General features: G+C 40.9%; 1 protein-coding gene across 4 annotated transcripts in view; it reads right to left on the bottom strand.

The window, feature by feature from the left end:
• Positions 1 to 22,842, bottom strand: part of TIAM1 (TIAM Rac1 associated GEF 1) — a 263,548-nt gene that overhangs the window by 20,992 nt on the left and 219,714 nt on the right. For 3 of the 4 annotated variants that reach the window (XM_034793594.1, XM_034793574.1, XM_034793584.1), the window contains 5 exons: positions 21,805 to 22,029; positions 12,839 to 12,942; positions 1,412 to 1,591; positions 825 to 893; positions 52 to 177 (listed from right to left, as the gene is read on the bottom strand). In XM_034793594.1, coding sequence (XP_034649485.1) covers positions 52 to 177; positions 825 to 893; positions 1,412 to 1,591; positions 12,839 to 12,942; positions 21,805 to 22,029 — 704 coding nt within the window. Of the gene's footprint in view, positions 1 to 51; positions 178 to 824; positions 894 to 1,411; positions 1,592 to 8,232; positions 8,496 to 12,838; positions 12,943 to 21,804; positions 22,030 to 22,842 lie in introns of those variants that run through there. The other variant, XM_034793601.1, reaches the window with a different exon arrangement.

A 22,842-nucleotide genomic window follows, 5' to 3' on the forward strand; every position in this document is an offset into this window, starting at 1 on the left:
TTATTTAAGTTTGCTTTAGACACTCAGCCAGCGTTTAAATAAAATGTTTACCTTAAATTGGTCAACTTTTTCAAGCTTTTCCAGGTCTGGCACCAGCCTCACTCCATCTTCCAGAGTTTTCAGGAACTCCACCTGGAATGCTACCATTTCAGTCAAATTCCCAAAGAGAACATCGAGCTAATAAAAGAGAAAAAAGTTTAATATGCTTAAAATCTCAATTTAGATGACTTTCCAGCCAATCCCAATTTACAGACCATTAGCACTTAGCTTTTCTTCAGCCTGGTGTACACAAAAGGGTTAGGACGATGTAAGCTGGAGCCAAATTTAAGTGAAGTGCCTCTTGATGCCAATTTAGTAACACCACCTCCCCGAGCGGCACAAAATCACGGTTGAGTAATTAGGTTGTTGCAGAGTCAGTGTAGACACTGCATTGCTTACGTCGACTGTTACTGGCTTTCAGGAACCATCCTACAATGCCCTATACTGACAATACAATCAAAATGAGCGCTCCTGGTGAGGACACGCACTGCTGACACATGGAGCCAAGTGTGTGCCCGAGCGATTTAATAACTGCGGTGGCTGTATGCTGACAAGTTAGGTCGACATAATTTTGTAGTGTAGACATGGCCTTAAACTCCAACAGTGTGGTGTGGTTGTTATCAGAAGATCAGACAGCACTGATCAGTATTTTTAAAGTCAGCGTCAGTCCATTTAAAAATGTTCCTAAGTAAGTTTAACATTCATGGCTCCTTCCATTCCTTCCTCTATCAGACAGTAAGAGTCAAACAAAAAATCTGGCAGCACTATGGCAACAGTTCCCATACCTCATCTTGAGTGAGGAAAGTTTCTTTTTGTAGAGGTTTCAGGTATCTTTCCATTAGACAGTTTAAGTCCTTAAAATAAACACAAAAATAAAGAAAATACTCTTTAATGTCATTTCCTCCAAGTACCTCTCTCAAACTGTTACAGTGACAAAGATCCTCTCCTTAACACCATTGATGTAGTCTCTAGGGTCTTTCATCTGTCTTGTATAAGACAGGAGTATATTCTATTTTAGTGAAATTTAAGACATTAAAAAAAGTTGTACAATTTAGATTACCGGTACTTATAAACTAAGATATGCAATTTTGTCTGAAAATATTTATCTGTATCCCAACCAAATAAGATTCATGCCACTGTTTGAATTTTTTTTTTAAAAGTTGTTTCAGTTTTAAAATATCTGGTGTATTTTGGATGCTGCTATTAAAATTGATGAGAAGTCTTACTGTAAAAGGTAACTTGCCACTAGTCTAGTAAATTAGTTTTTATTTTTTTATTCATGGTACAAAAAATATTGCAGAACTTTAACTTTTTAGAAGTTCAACTCTGGAAGGAAAAGGAAAAGGAAAAATGTAGACAAAATGTAACTTACTTTGACATAGGTGCGTTCTGTTTCAAGCAATTCACAAATAACCTTGCGCAGTTTATCAGCATCTGTAAGTTGTCTCATGGTGGACAGCTGAGGCCCTGTAAATTCTTGAGGATGCAAACTCGAATCAGAAGGATTCATCTCATGTAGACTGCGACAAAATGCAGCAACTTGTTCTGTACTCTTTAAAAAGAGAAAACATTACACCTAGTTGTTTTAAAGTAGGAGCTATTTGAACTCTAATTCTGCTATTGTATACCCCACGTACATGTTGTATGTACTAATGTAACTTTAAGAAGTGTGCTGTGCTTCTGTATCGGAGGTTTTATCATCCAGGGCTGGATGTTCCAGTATGCCAAGTTCACTGTCCACAGCATACACAGTGCAAAGTGACCTTAAAGTAGCCAGAGATTTAAACTAGAAATTTCTCCTTTTGTACAGGAATAGTTACCTCCTACACCACCTGCATCCCTGATCATTGGGGAAAGGGAGAAGAAGAGCCAGCATGGTGAAACCAAACTCTACAATGCCAGATCCTCTGCTGTTATAAGCTCAGTTATGGAGTTTATGCAGGTGGTGGAAATCAGAAAGGCAGGGAATCTACACTAACTCCCCTGGGGCCTGGAGAGCCAAGGATGAGGGACCACACCTAGCTCTGGGCAGCTGTCATTCTGTACTAACTGAGAATCAGGACCCCTGTTATGAAGAACCCCAGATGCATTGTTCTTAGAAATTCAGAGTGACATGTCACATAATGACCACAGCCTGTAAAATAAGTATATTTAGACAGTGCCACAACTGTACAGCAAGGGAATTGCATCAGACCACTAACAAGTCTCTGACCCAAAAAGCATGGGCAAGTACAAAACAGAAGTCTCAGATCACAGAACAGTCGCTAAAAATGACTTAAAGTACATTTTTGTAATTTGCTTTTGGTAGCACTCAGAACACGCTAAGCACTGTGCAAACACTAATGGAGGGGCAATCCTTGCTCTAAAGAAGTTAAACTCTAAAAGAAAGAGGGAAGAGCAGGGGACAAGGGAAAGGAATTACAACATCCAAGTAGAACATGGACGTGATGTTTGGTCATGTCCTGAGACTCTCTCTGACTTTATTTTTAATTGAACCTTTAAGAATGTCTAAAGCTTAGATTTTAAAATACAGCCGCGTCATGATGCTTAAGCGGACTTCGATTGTAAGCTCTTTGGGGCAGAGATCATCTTTGCACTGGTCTGTATAGCATCTAGTACAATGGGGTACTGCTGCATGATTGGGAGCGTTAAGTGCTACCGCAATACCAAACAAACAATAATGAAACCTTCAAGTCATGCAATTAGCTGCCTAACCCTGTGATTTACTGTTGTTACTTGTGTCCACTTTCCTTCCCCTCTTTTGTTTGTCATACTGATTGTATCTAATTAGACAAAAGTTCTTTGAGCATACATATCTTTACTATTTGTAGTTACTGCATGCAGCATGGTGGGGGAGCCCGAGCCTCTAAGCACTACCACAAGACGAATAAATAATATAATGGTAATTTAATTATTCAAATATTCCAGTTAACAAGGGATCAGTTTAATAGGTTAGAGAATCATACTGTCCCAATCTATTCAGAGGCACTTAAAGAAACAGTCTTCGATTTAAATGCAAGAGGGCTACAAGCAGGGCATTCTCAGTGGGGCTCCCCCTCAACTCGTAACTTGCTTCAACTGACAATTCAAATGCCAGGTTTATTGGCCTTTTTATTGAATGCAAGGTCTGATGCTGGAGGGGGTTGGAGTGTACCCTGGGAAAATGGTGGTTTGGAGGGGTTACTCCTGTTCTCTCTGCTCTATTCCATCTCCCTTCAGCTCTACAAAAGATGGAGTGATAGATAATTGTCTTTATAAGATTATGTACGTGAGCCCTAAGCATTGTGCAAGGGGTATTTATTTTTTAAATAAACCTCAAATAAAAATTAAGCATTGCATAACTGTACCATTTTCATCACTGTAGGATTCACCCTCTCTCTGGTAGAGTTCACAACTCCCCCATTCCTCCCACCCCCAGGAAAGTGCAGTTTTATTCAAAAAATAAAAAAGGCACCTTAGTCATATCTGATGATAGCAGTGAATTTTTTAATGCTTTTCACCTCCTGTAATCACTGCAGAGCCAACACAGATACAGGAGAGCATCAGTCTATTATTCTTGAGCCTCGAACTTCGTAAACAAGTCTTACTCAGTTACACCTGTGCAGAGTAATGCTCAAGAGAGCTGCACAGGTGTCTTTATGGAGATCTTTACTAGTCTTTCTATACTCAAATATCCCCACCATCACTACAACTAGGGTAGAGTCACTGGCAGTTGTGCTGATGTAAGTGGCCCACCATTGTTTTAAACTGCTTTTGTCCAATTCTGTACCTGCTGATAGTGTAAAAGGAGAGCACAAACCAAATGCAGGAGTGTAATAAATGTGGTCCCTGGGAGAAAGAATGGCACAATGTCTTGTAAAGTGTGGTGATCACGGCAAGAATAATATGGATGCTGTTGTAGGCATCTAGCCCGACTATTCTACATCTATTGTTTTTCCATTTCACCTTGGTATAAAACAGCAAGTGGGTCCTAGTCAGATTATTTTCATGGGAAAGAGGTATTAGCACTGCCTTATACATTGTTATAATTTGCTGACTATTTTGTTGTTGGCTATAAAAATCCCAGTAAAAGGGGGAAAAGTGTTTCTAAAAACATTCAGTTTAATTCTAACAATGCAGCTTATATTTCTAGTTGATACATTAAGATTTACTGACATTAAAAAAAACTGTCCTTTTTGTTTTAATTTATTTTGGATACTTTCCAGTCACTGCATATAGAGGGTGAAATTCATTCTGTATTTGGGTGACCCTTAGGTTCTTTTGGAAAAATCTCTGCAGTTATCAAATTGCAGTATTAGTTAGTAGTCTATGGTGTGTTGATGCATCAAGTTGGAAACAAAACATGTTTTTGCTCCATTATCAACTAATAAATGAGCTTTTCTTTAGGAAGCATATTTATATTGCTAAAGACATCGGGGGAGGGGAGGAGAGGAGAGAAGAGGGTCAATCCACACTGCATACTGTGGGCAAATCTAGAATGCTCCCTGGGTTGTGGGCATTTTTAGAAGTCTGAGGCCAGAAATCTGGGAAGAAGTTGATGAACATTGATTCTGAGGTTGTTCCAATCAAACAATATAAAAAAAAAAAAAAAAAAAAAAAAAAATAGAGGTCAGAGTGAGGAAACAGGAGCAAGCCAGGTGGAACATAACAAGGAGAGGGTTTAGGAGGAGATAAGAAGAGGGAAGGAGGCAGGGTGGAATGACAAATGTGTAACGAGTGAGACGGTATGGTATATTAGACAGTGGCTGCTCAAGTTTCCCCACTTTACTGTTCCTTAATCCAGAGTTGGAGGAAACTCTGGGGTCAGAGTAATTCAGTCTCTGTGTCCCTTCAATCTGCATTAAGGATTCACTGAAAATGCATTCATAGTCTCTGTAGAGAATGACCAGAGAAGCCACTTAGGAGAAGGAGCCCTGCTCACCAAGAGGTGAAGGGATACCATCAATTCATTTAACATAGGCCAAACAACTGGCAGGTGGGAATGAATTTCAGCTACTACTGACATAGGCCAGATATGGACTGGTGACCTAATGGTGAAAGGGTCCCTGTCCCATAGCCATTCTGCTTATGTACTGCCATTACTTCCCTCTAATTCACCTCTATAAGCGTAGTGCCATGAAATCCAAAAGGAGCATTATCTCCACTTGGTAAGGAATTTACTGGAACAACACAGTTGCTTCATCCACAGCTACTTTATGGCTGCCAACACCCATCCAAGCATAAAACTGCTATGTATTCGATCAGTAATTACACAAAGGTGACATTTTCTTTAATACGCACATTTAAGTGATCAACAGTTTACAGCTGACTTACAGGAAATACGAATGGCTGAAGAAAAACTCTTTTAGTTGGAGTTTGATTATTACAGCAATAACATTAATCTTGAATAGTTGAGATCAAGTAGTATAGAACAGAGTAGCAATTTATCTGTTCTACCTGAATTATGAGAGTAGGACTAATTTGCTTCTAATTCAGCTCCTGGGTAGTCGGTAACCTCTCTTTTGACCCTGCAGTATTTTACTGCTGATTAAATACAGTTGTATAAATAACTCAGTTATCTTGCACCATAATCATGTTATCGATTGTGGGCTCTTGTTCCTCACTCCATCGATGCTCACTAAGGGTTTGATCCTGCACCATTTGGGGTAGGATCAAGCCTGACAGCCCCAATTCAGCAAAGCACTTGGGGTGAAATCCCGGCCCCGGGTGAAGTCACTGGAAGTTTTACTACAGACTTCACTGGGGCCAAGATTTCATTCTTGGACTTTATTGGAACTTAAGCATATGCTAAAGTGCCTTGTTGAATCAGGGCTGTAGGGAACTGGCAGCTTAAGAAGTGGCGAAGCAGGCCTAAGTTTAGACCATTCTGGGTCACTGTATTTAATGAGGTAAATTCCTCAGAGAGGAAGGCTGGTCCAGTGATTAGGGCACTATCCTAGGACCTGGGTCCCTGCTCTGCCACATGCTTCTTGTGTGACCTTGGGAAAGTCACATAGGGCTGGTCTTCACTTCAGGATTAGCTTGAGGTAGATCTCAAAGGTCACCCCAACTTGACTTATGTGCGTACACAAAAATCTCCACCTTGAATTAAGTGGTGCTTTAAACTTAAGGTAGCTGGCCCATCAGGGGGTGTGGATTGAAACTATAGTGCTGCTGAAGTTCAAGCAAGTAATGCAGTGAGGGCTCAGCTACTGTTGCTAATCCAAACCCCCTATTACTCAAGTGTTATTTTGCAGTGTGACCGTTCTCACTCTAGCTCACTCCAGAGGAGTTAACTCTCAGTAGATAGCTCAAGCTAACAGTGCATGAAAGACAAGTCCTTAGCCTCTTTGTCGCTCACATCTCCATCTGTAAAATGGAGACAATACCACTCCTGTGATGTAAGGAAGTGCTATGAGGATAAATACATTAAAGAGACTATCGTGACTGGGGCTATACGTGGACCTAAATGTACATTTCTACCTATCTACAAATTTGATTTTTCCCCACTTCCATTTCAGCATCTCATTTGGAAAGAAGTTATTTCTATCAAGGCAGTATCATACTGAAGTTTGTAGAAACTATTTATACTGTGTTATATCAGCTGTGACTTTTGCAATGCAGAGTATAGGAAATATACAGCCACAAAAAGACAATTACATTTGTAACAGTTATTACAGTTCTAGAACTTGAGGTCTCAGTGGTTTTGAAGCTTTTATGAAGTAGAGCAATTTTGTTTTTAAAAAAAAAAAAAACCCACACATTTTAACTATGGGTTATCATGCCTTTCATAGAAGTTGTTCACATTAAGTCATTAGAAAAGATGGACTACATAAAGAACAGGGAAAGCTTTTAATATCATGAACTACTAGATAGCAATTTTAAATGCTCATTTAAGTGAAGTGCTCATTATAGTTTAAATGCCTTAGTCTGACACTATTCTAGTGAGGATGGTGTAACAATTCCTATGTTCCAAAATATTGGCCCACAATAAGGCATGGATTTGTTCTTTTTTTTCCCCCCTTCACATATGAGATGAGCAGTCACAAACTTCAGTCATGTCAGGTGTCATCTAGCAGCACTTCTACTTTGCAATTTGGATTCCTCACATCAAGTTATATTTTAAATCTGGTAAAAATACAAGTTATTTCAAATTGATGCTTTGCAACAGACAAATTACAAATCTCAAGGCCACTGACATGCATGAACTTGTTCACGTTTGCTCAAGGCACCGGCATCAAATCATCTTTTTGCATGCACCTTTAGAAAGGAGTTCTCTGCCAACGTCTTATTTAGAGAAAGTAAATAGTGACAGGCTGAAAGAAACACTTTACAGCCAGCTAAAGTAGTGCTAGTTATGATACAGTGCAGATTTTACTTAAACACTTTATTAAAATGTCACCATTATCCAATTGCCTAGAGATTTAGAGGGAAGAGAACATAGTAATTTGGTAGACAGATAAACAGCTAACTCCCTTTACCTTCCAATTCCAGATCTGTTCCCTACCAAGCACTGGTGTAGTGAGAGACCAGTTCGGGGTGTGTTCGTTTAAGTCAAGGAAACTATTGCATCATATTTAGGGGTCAATCCTGCAAACCTTCACTCACAAAAAGTGATCCCAAGTAGTGACTATGACGGAATTACTGGTGCAAACAAGAGTTTGTAGGATTGGGTGCTAGGTCTGTGCACACCAATTAAACAAAAACCACCCACATCTTGCAAAGAGCTCAGCAGGTAAACTAATCTCACATCCTTCCTGGGCAGGAGCATTTCCTCAAAAGCTGAGCATGCTGACATCATTGAAACAGTTGGTGTTTTGGCCCATAGTCCTCTAATTGAGAGAGGACTGCAATTTCCTCTGCCAGTCCCCATTAAAAAAAAAAAAAAAAGATAGGGGTTGAGTGAGTGTAGTCAAGTGTGGTCCTTCAGGGCACTCAACACCTCCACCCAAAAATGGACTTTTTTTTTTTTTTTAAATAAAACTGTTCTCCAAAATCCAAACAAAACTTCAGGCAAATCCCACCGAGGCTTGGCCTCAATTGTTATGTGGACTGCATATGCTAACAAAACCAAACAAAAAAAACCCCCAACCTTCTGCTGGCATAAGCATTACTATTTACTTAGTATCACATTTAGAACCTTCTTAAAATTACTACAGCATGAAAGGCTAATTGCTTAATCTAGTTACACTGCACAATAGTAGATCTGCTCACCAAATGCAGCATGTGATAAAGAGAATCACAGGACCTCTCCATGCCTTTGTTCCTGGGTTTACGTTTAACTCTCCAAAAAGCTGACATCATTGGAAAGATATTGTTGTTACTCAGCATTTTCATTTTCAGTAACAAATACACTTAAAAAAAAAATCCACATTCTTTCCATATTCAGCTGATCTGAAATTCTTTCCTGCTCCAGACAAGTGTTCTTTCCTCATATTCCATGCTGCTTACTTGAGACACAAGCACAGAAAACACCCTCCCCTGTATTTTAATGAGAGGGCAGCTACTGCACTTCTGCAAGACTCTGCTCCTGTGTCATTTGCTGTAGGTCTCGTTCTTTCAATAGATCAATGAGAATTTAATTCTCAGCTCTAACTAGTGAAGTCACTTCTGAAGACTCCCTTTCATGAAACGGTCATATGAGAACTCCTGCAAGAAATGGCTGAAACGTGCAGAGGGGAAGCTGACAGTGGAATATAAATGTCTATTGCCTGTGGATTAGTATCAGCTGATTGGCTGCAACCTGTACTGCATAAGATTATTAAACATCAGGGCAGACAGTACACACCAATTAGACAACTTTAAAAAGCCAGTTAGATTCTTGGAAAACCTTAAAGTTGCTTTTTAAGAAGTCCCCATTTTAATCCTTTTACCTCAACTTCTACATGTGTTGAGGGATTTGTATCAATAGATAATTTTGGTTTTCATTAACACTGCAAAAGAAGATTCATCTTCACAGAACACGTTCGGTAAATGACATGCATACAGAGTCATTAGTGCATGGTACCTTAAGCACAGCTGCAAGGTAATTAGTTTTAATTTCAAGAGACAGGTCTTAAATTAGAAAAAAGGAAATGAACATCCACTAGCATTTCAACTCATTAGATTTTTAAACATCCACAAGTGGAAAATGTGGCAGATCACTAAACAAAGCGCCACTGACCTGATCACCACAGTAAATGTGTCATGATGGCTACAATGTGCAAAATACTTAAGCTTTTGTTGCTGTGAGATATTGAGAACCTGCCTCTACATGTTTTAACCTCCAGACCAAGGGTGTTAAATTAGCACACTTTAAGCAAATAAGGAGATAATTACTAAGGCTAGTTTTTGTTAAATAAAACTTACACTAGTAAGTCAGCTACATGGTATCCTGTTAAACTGGAGATGGATGACTGACAAAGATGTTACTCAGAACTGGTTTAAATTCTCATATCGATCTTGGATTAGAAATTGAGGCTATGTCTACACTATAGACCTCACAGCGGCACAACTGTACAGCGGCAGCTCTGCTGCCGTAAGGTCGCCTGCGTAGCCACTCTCTGCCGACAGGAGAGAGCTCTACTGCCGGCATAAGAAAACCACCCCCAACAAGTGGCGGTAGCTATGTCAGCAGGAGAGCAGCCACCAATGTAGCACTGTCCATACTGACACTTTTGTCAGTGAAACGTATATCACGGGAGGGTTCCCACATCCCTGACTGACAAAAAGGGTTTGCCAACAAATGTGCTCATGTAGACAGTCTGTAAATGTGCACAACCCACTGAAATTCAAAGGAGTTTGGCTTAGAGGGGCTGTGGCCCGTCTCTAGTGCAACTTTTGTTAAAAATATAAGCATAGGAGCTTGCCAATATTTACATGTTTACAACTGAGAGATACTGAGCTCACTAAAAGTCAGCTCTACATGGGCTGCCTTAACTTTTAAAAGAAAGAAGAGCGATTAGAATCTCAAAAAAACAACCTAGAGATTAAAACCACCAGACCTATCAGTCAATTCCCTCTTCCTATGCAGGATTGTTTTTATAATGTATTTTCTAATGCTTTATCTAGCACAATTTTAAGACATCCCATCTCTTGCTGTTTACAGCGGGATAATTCCATTGAAATAATGAGGTTTTGTTCTAATGCGTCCCAATTTAATGGAGACCTGCTTAGGAAACGGCAAATGAATAAAAATAAATAAAAAAACCTTGTGTCTTTCCCCCCTTCTTTGTGATATATGAAAGGAGCCTAGAAGTTTCTCCTGCTTGTTTTTTCCATTCAAAATTCACACCTTGCACACTCTGGAACTATTTTAATATCATCAGGAAAAAACATACTGTCTAAAGGTTAGAAAACAAGGGGTGAGGGGTTGCTGGAGAAGGGGGGGGAGCTGGCAACAGCAGGGGGGACTCTCAGGTCTACTTTATCAAGTCAGATAAGTAAAAAGGGAACAAGCTCAAGTTTTGCAGAATTCTTTGCAGGTTACAGCCATGCCTCTCATAGTAGCCATGCTCAAATAGCATCTCCACTGACCACTGCCTTCAAACTCTTTCCTCTCCCCACTTCCTCCAGGTGCATTTCACTGTGTACAGAGACAGTCAGTGCAAGTTAAGGCTGATGATGTGAGCATGATTCATAATCTCAGTAGGGTTGGAAGGAGGTGGCAATAGCATGGAGAAGACACCTTTTCTTGCATTACCTTGCAAATGACTTCCAGGGGATTTTAGGAGTATGACATGTGGTGAGGGTACCTTCATAGAGGAGATTAGCTGACGGTAGAGTGTGTTAATTAAATGCCCAGTGATACTGAAGACATTTTAAAGCAAAGCATAACTATAAAGAGGAATTAGGAACAAAAGTCAGAGCCGCCTTTCCAGTGCAGCTTCTTAAGCTACACATTTACTAGCATTCTCTCTGGCTTTAACAGAACTATTGTTAAGTTTTGTTGAAATTCAAGAGCATGGGAGAATTGTAAAGAATACAGAGTTCTATATATAAACAGGGAAAGTAGAGTTAGCAAGTTAAAAGATGTATTTGTTGTCACTATAAATATGTTCTGTATTGAAAAAAAAAAAAACACACATCCCCTCCCAGCCTTTTGATTCAAGACTAAAAAAAAAGTTTAAGGAGAAAAAACAAAACAAAACACCGAACTCAAAAATTCTCCCCCATGAATCACGTAAGTTATGTATAATGAGAGGCTCCTTCAAAGATGCATTTTCTAATATTTGGAAATGTGTAAAACAGGTGATAATGTTTCATTGACACAAAAGGAAATTGCCACCTCATTGAAAGTCTGCACTCATTAAATGTACAAGTTAGTTACACTTCTGATAAGAGAGGAGAACTGTAATAACTACTAAAACACAGCCGAAGCACAGGGCTGATCATACAGTTCATATACTTTGCTTTAGACAGCTGACGGTTCACAGAAGCAAAGTGTGAAATGGGACATCGCAGCCACTTACATAATTCATACATAAAACTTTTAAAAGCTACAGAAAAACCAACCACAGCAAGAGTATCCCTAGCCAAGTTAGCAATAGATACCATTAATATGTGGACTGTTTTTCTGTAAAGAAACATTCATTTCAGACCTCCTTACAAATCATGCAGGTATCCACACTTAAATTTTAAATAAATAAATAAATGTCCACACACATTAGTACTTCCCCCACTTTTGAAAAATATAAATTTTATACTTACTATAAAATGATTCCCTAGGAAAATCTAGAGACGAAGTTTAAAGATAATCTTCTGCTTTACATACAAGTTCTGTGTATGTTTCATGCATGGGAATGCTTTCTCCTATCTATCAAAGGAAAGGCTACAAGCTAGTATGACATAAGGGATCAGGAAACAAGAGGCCAGGGGCTTTTTCCTTCCTTTCAACTATGATAATCTAATAGTGGTATTTGGGGGATTGGTTTATGACTCACCAAGACACATTTTCAACTAAAACAAAATGATGGGAAACCACAGAAATAGATATAGAGAGAGTGAGCAAGCGAATGAGCACGGGGAGGAGCCACAGAGACGCAATGAGATCAGTCCTACATAGTCTATACTCACTGCACAGTGAATTCTGTAGAGCTTGGGTTACTAACGCAGCATCAATTATGCAGCAAGTACTTAAAATATAACAAACAGCCAGCCCTTTTAAAGTAATCTTACCATATGTACTTGATTCAGCTTCAGAGAACACTAATCTCCACAGATCATTTTGTGCAGTATTCACGATTACCACAGCTAGAACAAACTACCAAACCATGCCAGAACTCATCCCTTAATAGACAGCAATTAGCAATCTATTTATGCAGCCTGTTAACTATAATTGGAGAGTTCTGCTTTAATCAAAGGTAGATTGGCTGTAATTAGTTTTGCACTTAAGCTGCTAACATGTAAACTATACTATTGATTTAAGGCAATAATATAACTTTTGTGCTTCACACCTTGGGAAGTTACTAAAGAGAAAAGGGGAGGAAAATGTGACAAATCAATCTGGAAATGCATTCAGCTCACCTGCCCAAAGGGAGGAAGTGATAGAGTTGCTATATTTTAATATGTGAAAGCATTATCACACACCACAGAAGATCAGAACCAGGTCTACTCTTTACCCCTCATGGATCCAGAACACAGGTCTTACTCAACAGGTGTTGATGTGCTGTAATCAAGGCTGTAATTTGTTACACTCTGTATCACTTGTAAACACCTTAAAAGTAAGATCAACATTTTCCTAGGGAAGATGCTCTAATCATGCACAGCTGTGAAGTCAGCATGTCAGCTGTGACTCTACTGCACCTTAGGTCTTTGTAATGTGAAAATGAAAATCTCTCACCTTGCTCATCCTATCTGTCTCATCAGAGATCTCCAAATCAGGCACTTCTGCTTCTTCTGGAGCTGCCTCAGCACTGCTTTCTTGTTCGCTGAAAAGCATGTGCCCTGCCAAAATTGACATGTATGTGGAAACAAAATAGTGGGTTATGCAAAATGTGAAAGTTTAGAGCAGTGAATAATGAGCTTTCATGAACATCCAGATTCTCATCCTGCAATGAGCTCAGCAGGCGTCTGTGCCAGTGGTTCCTTGGATGCACAGGGGCCTAGCAGCATTCAGCTCACTGCAGGAGCAGGGCCTAAGCAGGGATTTGAGCACAAAGGTTTCATGGCCACATATGAAATTTGATTGAACTATAAACACTAATCACGTAATGTTATGGGCCTGACTGAAGTTAGAAGCCACAAAAGTTGATGCAGAGTTAAGGCCAAGTTCCATGTTGAGATTAGGTTTTATAAAGCTCCAAAGGCCCTACAAAGGCCTGTGCTTAACTTTATACTCGAGCAATTCCACTGAGCTCATTGTGACTACTCATGTAAAGTTGAGTGCGTCTTTCCAGGATCAAGGCCTTAGTTAACATTTCCTCCACACAGCCTTATATTGGAAGAGTTTAATAAATTACAGTTTATTGTTTTACATTAAGTTTTTCTTTTAATGTTAGAATCAAAAATACTTTTACAGGGATTTTTTCAGTTATACTATTAATTGACAATTGCATCTTTCTGTATGCAATATACTAAAGTAACTGCATTAATCTATATCTTGGCAGTCTAAGAACTACATTTCTGATACAACAGCCCATAAAGATTCCTTTGCAGGTACTGCCCAAGACCACGAACTCTTAAGCACATGCGTAATTTTTGCACACAAGTAGTCCCACTGAAGTCAGTAGGACTACTCATATACTTAAAGAAATGTGTGCCTTTGACTCATGCAGCTGTGAGTAGAAATGTAAGTAAACATGTCTTAGGCCTCTGGGAAAGCCAAATTTTACATACGTTAGCTTTCTAGCTATCTAACAGGGGAATGAACAGTTACGGTGTTCTAACTGGAGGGGAGAATGGAGGTGTACCAGAAGTTTCCTCCTTAAGAAGATTATTCATATATGACATTCATGGATCTCATGTAAATCTAAAGGCAACTCATTTGCTTTTCAGAAGTACCTTTATGAGCCTGGCATAAAAACTATCCCTAACAGGAATAATTTAACAGTATTCAGCGAGGCAATGAACGGCACCAGAGACAGGAAAATTTTTCCAGATCCCAAGTCAATTTGAGTGCTGCTGCACTCGAATTTTGTGCCAGACTAAACAGACACTCCAGAGAAGCTGAGTATTTGTGTCTAGATTTTAACTTTTTTTCCCATTAACTCATAACTACAAGTTCATTCAAGGTTGTCACAATCCTGCAAATCCGATGAACATGGACAGACCCCCGTTGTCTGCACTGAGCCCCATTAATATCAGCAGTGTGCCGCACAGGTGCAAGAATTCACCTGCATGAATTGGGGCTACTATTTATATGCAGTCTGTATTGTTCTTTATAGCATATGGGTTTTTACATTATATAAGTTACCTAAAGAATAATCTATCAATAAGCAATGAAACAACAACAAAGAATATCAAAGGAAGAAAAAAACATTGTGAATATCCCATGTTAGCCTTTTTGTGTGTGTGGCATTAGTAATCCAGTTTTTAACCTTTCAGCAGTCCGACAAAAAATTATGCTCTAGTTATATGCAACATGCTGGAAAAACCTATTATCTATTTCTTTGATCCCAAAGGGGATATGAGCAGCTCTCTTAAATTACTAGGTATTTTCTGTAAGATGTTTCGATTTATGTAGGTCACAGTTTTCTTCTATATAAATTAGCATTTGATAATGTTTTCAGCCTAGACCAATATTGGCACTACTGTAGCTCTCATGTTGTAAATAAGAAAACAACAGAAAGCACATACCGATTACAAAACAGATTTATGACATTGATATTTCTCAGCTGTATTCAGTGGGGTTTTGAGTGAAAAGATTATGGGTGACTGTTTGGGTGTTCTGATTCAGAGTGAATGGCAAGCCATTGTAGTGATTAGTGTGCTCAAAATCTCCCCTGTCAAGTCTATTGCTTTATTCTGTGGGTGTACTGAAGTGGAATTCATTATTATATCTGGAAATATAGATGTATTTTAAGAAATTTACTAGACATATCAGAAAATTCAATTCTGCTGGCCCTTCACTGAAGTTCACAGAAAGTTAAAGTTAGTACAGTTGCTATTATGAGTGTTTTGCTAAAAAAATAAAGTTGGGCCAAGAAGGCATGTTAGGGCAGGCTTTCTAGTTCTCATTTGAAGACAATTCATACTTGACTTTGGGCCTGGGTTCAAGAGTGCCAAAATCTCATCAAAACATCTCTCAAGCTTTTAGCCACAACCGACAAAAACTTTGCAAGATCTTGCAAGATTTTCCCCATCCTGAGTTACATCTGAACCAAATTCAGAAAACGTGACCCTGCTGGTTTGGCTCCAACTTCCACCAACCTGTAGAAACCAGTACAGAGCTGAGTGACCTTTGAATTAAAATATTCAAAAATAGCAGAGAGGAGGTTCATATGGGAGGTTCCCATGGAGGCCTATCTCCATTGTGCTGAAAAATCTAAGATCTCGATCTTGACAAGGTCTGGTTTAATGGGTTAAGATAGATGATAATGAAATGCATTTGTGGAAGTGTTTGGTTTCTAAGAAATTAAATCTGTGCTGAACCTCTCATTTCTACAGTTTAGTCCATCAACTTTTAGTACTTTCCGACACCTTTACTAATATCTAGCAAAACTCTCAAATCCCCTTAAATGTCCATTTAAAAAAAGGGACATGTGCAGAATATCATGAGTTTGGCGTGAGCAGCCTCTGTTTGTCCCCTACGATTAATTATCCATTATAAGCAGTGTGAAATGCAGCCCACAATTATGTCTCAGCCTAAGCCAATGAACAGCATGCCTTTTATAGCTATCAGGGCTTCTTTTCCTGTTACTAGTCAGACACCTCTTTAATCTACTTCCTGCAGTATAAACACTCCTACCCAATACAGACAGCAATCTTTCACTTACATCTTAATGAACAGTCACACAATGCATGTTCTGCATTGTTCTTTCACACAAAAGTCTTAGGCTGTCAAACTCAGTGTCTCTTTAATAGGGTTATCTGCTGGTAGTTATACTTTGCCACTGAACTCAGTAATGTTGAATGTTCTTACAATATCTATTTAAATACATTGCAGTTACTGTCCCCTTACTGTTGGTTCATTGCATTGTTTTATTCATATCCTGAAAATCTTTATTTAGCTATTAATGGAGCTCTATAAGGACAATGTACTAAGTTCTCTTTTGCTGTAACTGGAGACAGTCTAGGCATATACAACTTGTTAATGAAGACGGCAAAGTGGCTTCACTTTTTATGAAGGAATTAGAAAGAGAAATTCAGAAAACAGCAAAGGGGCAGCAAGGTAGCTAAGAACATGTCTCACTTTAAGCACATGAGTAATCCCATTAAGATCAACAGGACTGCTCTGATGTTTAAAAGTTGGGCATGTGCTCAAGTATCTTGCCAAACCAGGGTAACAATGACCACAAAAATAGCTGTCCTTTTTAAGAGTGCTCGTAAGAGATTTCGCTCTGTTGGTTGTTTTACCCGATGCATAAGAAGAGTTTGGTTTTACAAAAATTAAATTAAAGGGAAACTGTCCAGGTCCAGGTCCAGGTCCAGGTCCAGGTCCAGGTCCAGGTCCAGCACAGAATTCTCATACCTACAGTAGAACCTCAAAGATACGAACACCAGAGTTATGGACTGACTGGTCAACCGGACAACTTCCGGTTCCAGAGGGTATCAGGTAGCAGCAGAGACCCCCCCCCCCCAAAAAAGGGGGGGAGGCAGGGCGGCAAATATTTTACTGCCTTAGGGCTTCAGCCCTGGGGCTCAGGGCTTCAGCCAGGTTGGGGGCTAAGGCTGCAGTCACAGGGTGAGGGGGGTCAGGGCTCCGGGCAGGGGGTGGAAGTCAGGGCTTCTTATCCTTGGGAGCACTGGGGCTCAGGGCTTCGGCCCGGCGGGGGGTGCTGGGGGTTTGGGGTTTTAGCTATTAGGGGAGTGCTAGTTTCAGCCCTAGCATTTCCACCACAGCTAAAGCCCCAAGCCCTGGTGCACCCCCAACCCCAGCTGAAACGGGGGGTTGGAGCCGTGGGCAGCCCTGAGCCCCAGCGCCCCCCACAGGGCAAAAGCCACGAATGAAGCTGCGGGGCTGAAGCTCCAAGCCGCAGTGCTTACCCCAGATCTAAAGCCCTGAGCTCTGGTGCTCACAGGGTCAGAAGCAGTGGTGAGCTGTAGCCGGTTCGCGAGAACCGGTTGCTAAATTTAGAAGCCGGTGTAGAACCGGTTCCTAAAGAGGCAGGCAAACTACGGTCCGCGGGCCACATCCGGCCTGAGGGACCGTCCTGTCTGGCCCATTTGAGCTCCCAGATGGGGAGGCCAAAGCTCCCCCGGCCCCTCCCCCATTACAACCCCCTTTTGCAGAGCCGCCGGAGCCCAGGGGAAGTGGCGGGACACCAGCGGCTATTTAAAGGACAGGGGTGGCAGAGGCAGCTGGAGCCCTGGCCCTTTAAATAGCCCCTGGAGCACCCCGCTACCCCAGGGCTTGGGGGCTATTTAAAGGGCCGGGGCTCCCCTACTTCTATCGCCCCGGCCCTTTAAATTGCCACCAGAGCCCCACTGCTGGAGCCCTGGGGTAGCGGCGGTGGGGCTCCGGCGGCTATTTAAAGGGCCGGGGCGATAGAAGCAGCGGGAGCCCCGGACTTTTTAAATAGCCCCCAGAGCCCCGCAGCCCTACCCCAGGGCTCCAGCAGTGGGGCTCTGGTGGCAATTTAAAGGGCCTGGGGCTCCAGCCTTTAAATTGCCCCCCTGGGGAAGCCGGGCCACCCCGGTATGACACACCGGCTTACTTTCACTTCTGGGTAAGGGGGTGGGGCTGCAAGCTACGGCGGCTGCGCAGCATCCTTACACAGCAGCATGGTAATGGGGCCAGCTGGGGCTGGGAGGAGAGGTTGGATAAGGGGTAGGAAGCGAATGGAGTGAGTAGAGGTTATGGGGAGATGGTCAGGGGATGGGGAACGGGGGGGGGGTGTTGGGTAGGCATGGGAGTCCCAGGGGTCTGTCGGGGTGGTGGATGATGGGGTTCGGGCAGTCAGGGGACAGGTAGTGGGGCAAGTTGGGTAGGGTGCGGGGTCCTGGGGGGGCAGTAAGGGTGGGGGGGGCCTCGGGGGGGGGTGGTCAGGGGACAAGGGGGGGGGTTAATGGGTTGCGAGTTCTGAGGGGGGCAGGACATGGGTTGGGGTCGGATGAGTGGGTGGCGGGGAGGAGACAGGCATGTGGGGCTTGTACTCACCGCGCGGTTCCCTACTGGGTCTTTGGTGGCAATTCGGCGGCGGGTCCTTCACTTGCTCCAGATGAAGGACCTGCCGCCAAAAACCCAGAGCGAGTGAAGATCCCTCTGCCACCAAAGTGCTGCCGAGGACCTGGTAGGGAACCGGTTCTTAGGACTTTGGAAGCTCATCACTGGTCAGAAGCCCTGACCCTGCCCAAAGCCCCAACCCTCCCTCTCCCTCCCAGCCCCATGGCAGAAGTCCGTAATGTTCAGAGTTATGAACAACCTCCATTCCTGAGGCGTCGGTAACTCTGAGGTTCTACTGTAATGCTAACTAATAAGCATGGAGCCAGAAGGGGGAGTGATAACACCACATGCACACTCAGATGATCTGTATATCCATAATAAACCTGTTGAGATTTTACAGAAAAAAATGGTAATTTTTAAGTGGGTCCCGGAGCTTTACAGTCTAAAAACTGAAGTGTTAACAATGCTACTTTCTAACTGGTTAAAAAGCAGTACAACTGGATACATGAAGGGTTTCGGAAGACTGAAGAACAAAAATTCTAAACACAGCTGGCAGACATAGACCAAATCACCAGAAACTTCCTTTGAAATTGTATGTTCACAATATTTAACATCATAAGGGTTGTAACAGTAATAGTGATCTGTTCCTCTGGCTCTTTACTTCTTTACCTGGTCCCTGCGTAATGGGCAAAATCTTCAGATTATCATCCTGTAAGTCCTATTGAAACTTTAAGACCATGTAAAGAACCAGTAAAGGTATTTTAAACATGCTACATGACACCTCAAATTAGAAGTCTGCCTCACAAAAATAACCCAGACAAAACTAAGGTCACTGTTACTCTTAACTTGCTCTGAAATCCAAATTTACTTGCTCTGGGGAATCAGCAAGAGAAGAAGACAAAAAGAAAAAAAATGGAGATTCTTATAATACAGTGAACAGTTTGTTTGTTTTTACAACATATGAATCTTTCAGATCCTAGGGTAACTGGCTCTGGTTTTCCTGCTCGCAGAGTGACAAATCACAGACTGCTCAGGAACACTTAACTGGTTCATAAATGGAAAATGAATGTATTCATTCAAAATAGTGATATACCTGTTTTACCACCTATACCACATGAAGTGATCTGTAAGGCTCTTGGTTGTCCCTGTATTTTGCATAGTGTGTCCTATGTCTTCCCATGCTGTAATCTCATACAAAACAAGACTATTTAGAGCCTCACCCCCAAAATGTAGTACATGAAGAAGTAGCTCACATATCTCCACATGGAGGCCATATGGTTTCACTATGCAGAAGAGAAGTAGGGAATGTCTCAAGAAATTATGGATAAAAAATAACCTTTAGGGCATGTTACTAACCTAGTGGCAATGCTCTATGCTGAGTTTTGGGAGACCTACCTCTGGATTTCTAGTCCCCATTCTCTCACTCCCTGGACTGGATGAAGTTGTGTGTTGTAGACTAGAGGCAAGCCACTATTCTTGGGGAAGGGAGAGGGCCTTGAGTGGTCATTTTAGCTAATTACGGGGAAAATGTTGAGGGTCTCCAGAGGGAGTCCTAGCATGTAAAGTGCTTCTCAAGCAAAATTATAATGGCTGTGTTGGGGGAATAGAAGATTAAAACCTGGGAGAAAATTAAAAGGTGAGAGGAGGAAATCTTTGTGGTTTTGTAACAGGCACATATTTTCCCCTGAGAGGTTCTATATGCCTCTTCTTCACCTTGCTATACATCAAAATCTTAGTAGTTAGCCTAATTAATCACAAAAGAAACAAGAGTGGGTAAGAGCCAGTGGGTCCAACGGGGTTTAAATTGCTGGAATTTTGGTTTGGTTTTCTATTAACCCCCCTCCTCCAAACACACACCAGTAAAAAAATATCCAATATCAACATTTTTAAAGGCTTCCTAAAAGGATCAGAATCTAAAATATTGACCCAATAAACAGAATTATCTACCAAAGCTCCTTTGGTAAAAATTCCATCCCACACTCTCTGCATGACATGCAGCAAATTGCTCCAGTAAAGTATAGCGTCTAAAGCCACATAAACATAATGGTCCAGCCAGATCCTGAGCCCAATAATGTTAAACTGCAGTGTTAGGTGGATTTTCTTTTAGCTCAGTACAGAAATATAAGTGTACATGCTATAAGTAAAGCATGTGATAGAAACCACTGAGCTGATTTATCCAGCCAGCCAAGCTGGCAGTAATCAGCTAGGATACAAATAAATAGGTCAATGGGTATTTCACACTTGATTGCTTTGGACAAGAAGTCACAGAGCTGAAACCAAAAATCTGAGACACAGCTACAATCCCAGATATAATAATAAAAGGTACCTCTATTTAACTTACATTTCAATCCAGTTTCAGATAGTAAAAACCGAATAATGCACAGGGGCTAGGAGAATAAGAGCTTTGGAAAAACCTTTTATACTTTCTTCCACTGATGTCTAAAGAGATGGAAAGTGGTGGAGGAGATCTAAATGCTTGCCTCCAAACCTCAACCTTTGAAGTAGGTCCCAAACCCTATTCCCGCTTTAATCTAAAATCTTCCCAATTAGAACGTGTGTGTTGTTCAGTTTTAAACATTTTTAACACCATGCTTTAGATGCATATGGCAATTGCAAGCACTTTAACAAGGTAAAATTGTGTTACTGAAACTTCTGTAAGCACCTCTGAACCATCTGCTGAAATGCTATTTTATTGCTTCCTCCAATTTAAATTGAGATATTCCTACTCTTCCTTCAGCAACAGTGAAATAAAGGGAAAACCATACTCACCTCCCCAATTTTCCTGCTATGGGGAAAAAATTCTGACAACAAGGTTTTAGCCTTCCCTATGACCTATAAGCCCTGCACTGGAAGGGTAGTAACTTACTCAAACTGGGATCAAGATGCTCTTACCTCAAGAAAGAAAATTAAGTGATTTTATATGTGTAAGGGTGACATCTTGTGGCCAAATATCAAAATCCCAGGTATGGAGTTTACGATTATTCCCACCTCATCCTCACAACTGCTTTTTAAAAGCAATCATTCAACTACTATTGATGCCTGTTCGTGTTCTATCTGCTAGCTAACAATTTCAAACATGGTCAGTTTTTAGGAGCCTTCTTTCATGTTTGCCTTCTTCAGAGCAGGAAAAGGAGAAAAAAGAAAATAAAAAACCACTCCATTTTATGTTATTCTGACCACATTTTTAAATGAACTTCTGAAAAAATAAATCAAACAAATAAACACACTTAAGAGTGTCTTTTGTTTTGGGGTATTCACATATTTAAAAAGCCAAACAAAAACTCACACATTTCTCTGACCAAATATCTACCAAATCACTACCGAGCCAGGGAATTTGTGGTTGCAATTTAATGTAACCACAGGTCACATCATAAATTCCCAAGCTCCTGTTGATAATCTAACCACAATGTTTAGGGCTTGATTCTCATCTCACGCAGGTGTAAATCAGGAATAACTCCACTGTGGTCAATGGAGTTATACTGATGTATATTGGAACCAAAGTGAACCCATTTTATGTTAATTTCCTGAATGGACATTGTTACCTTGGTTACTGCCGCTATACATCAGTGCACTGTCACTCAAGTCAGACAGGTTTTCCATGCGACGTGGGGGTAGTTGCATTAACTTCTGCCCCCCCTCTATCTCAGGATAAGTACGCACTGTAAGGCACAGTGAAGGCTGAACAAGGGCATCTTTCAGCATGGTTGAATCCAGGTCTTCTGCTCCTCTTTTGTTAATCTCAACAATTTCATCACCAGCTTTAAGGCCTGCAGAACAGAAAGTAACAGGTAAGTATCACACAGTAAGTTTCTGTTGCCCATGTACCCCAAAGACCTCAGTCTGTTTATTTATGAAGTGCTAGTAACTGTGATGTCTAGACATGACATAAACATTTATGATTCCAAACATGCAGAAACTTGATGGATGCTGATTTTTGTGAAGAGATCTATCTTAGGGTTTTCTACGGCATCCCATAACCATAGTATCATTATGCTTGCTGTCACCATGTAGTACATTTACAATGTATTCACTGAGTTCCACCATACGCTCTTTGTGAGTGAAGAAATAAACTTTTCTCTACATTATTTTCTAGGAGAAAAACCATGCACAGCATTTACAGAACACACTGCTTATAAACAGACTCAGATTTCTAAAGCTTTCCAGATTATTGGTGAAGAAAGTAGTAGTGTGACATGAATTCGAACAGGAATCTACTTTCCTGCTTCACATTGACCTGGGGGTTAGAATGAGAAAAAATGGATCATAGAAATAAGACACTAATTAATTCCTCAAGACTAAAAACATTTTTAACTTTAAAGTAAATTGTCCCAAGAAAGTCAAACTTCCAAGTTTCAAGACATCACAATTCTCATCATTAACTGGAGTCATTTAGCAGAGAGTGTTTGTTAGAAAATGTTTAGAGCAAGATTGTGGCTTTACATTAGTGGCTGCATTGCAGGGGTGGGTAGGAGGAAAAGCCAGGTAACGGTGGCCCTTCTCTGCTGATCAGTGCACAGGAAGGGATGGGAGAGAGGCCCAATCATGACCCCACCCTTTCATGCAGACTAGCACCATAATTC

This window comes from Trachemys scripta, chromosome 1 (genome assembly GCF_013100865.1).
Source record: "Trachemys scripta elegans isolate TJP31775 chromosome 1, CAS_Tse_1.0, whole genome shotgun sequence".
Classification (NCBI taxonomy): Eukaryota; Metazoa; Chordata; order Testudines; family Emydidae; genus Trachemys; species Trachemys scripta.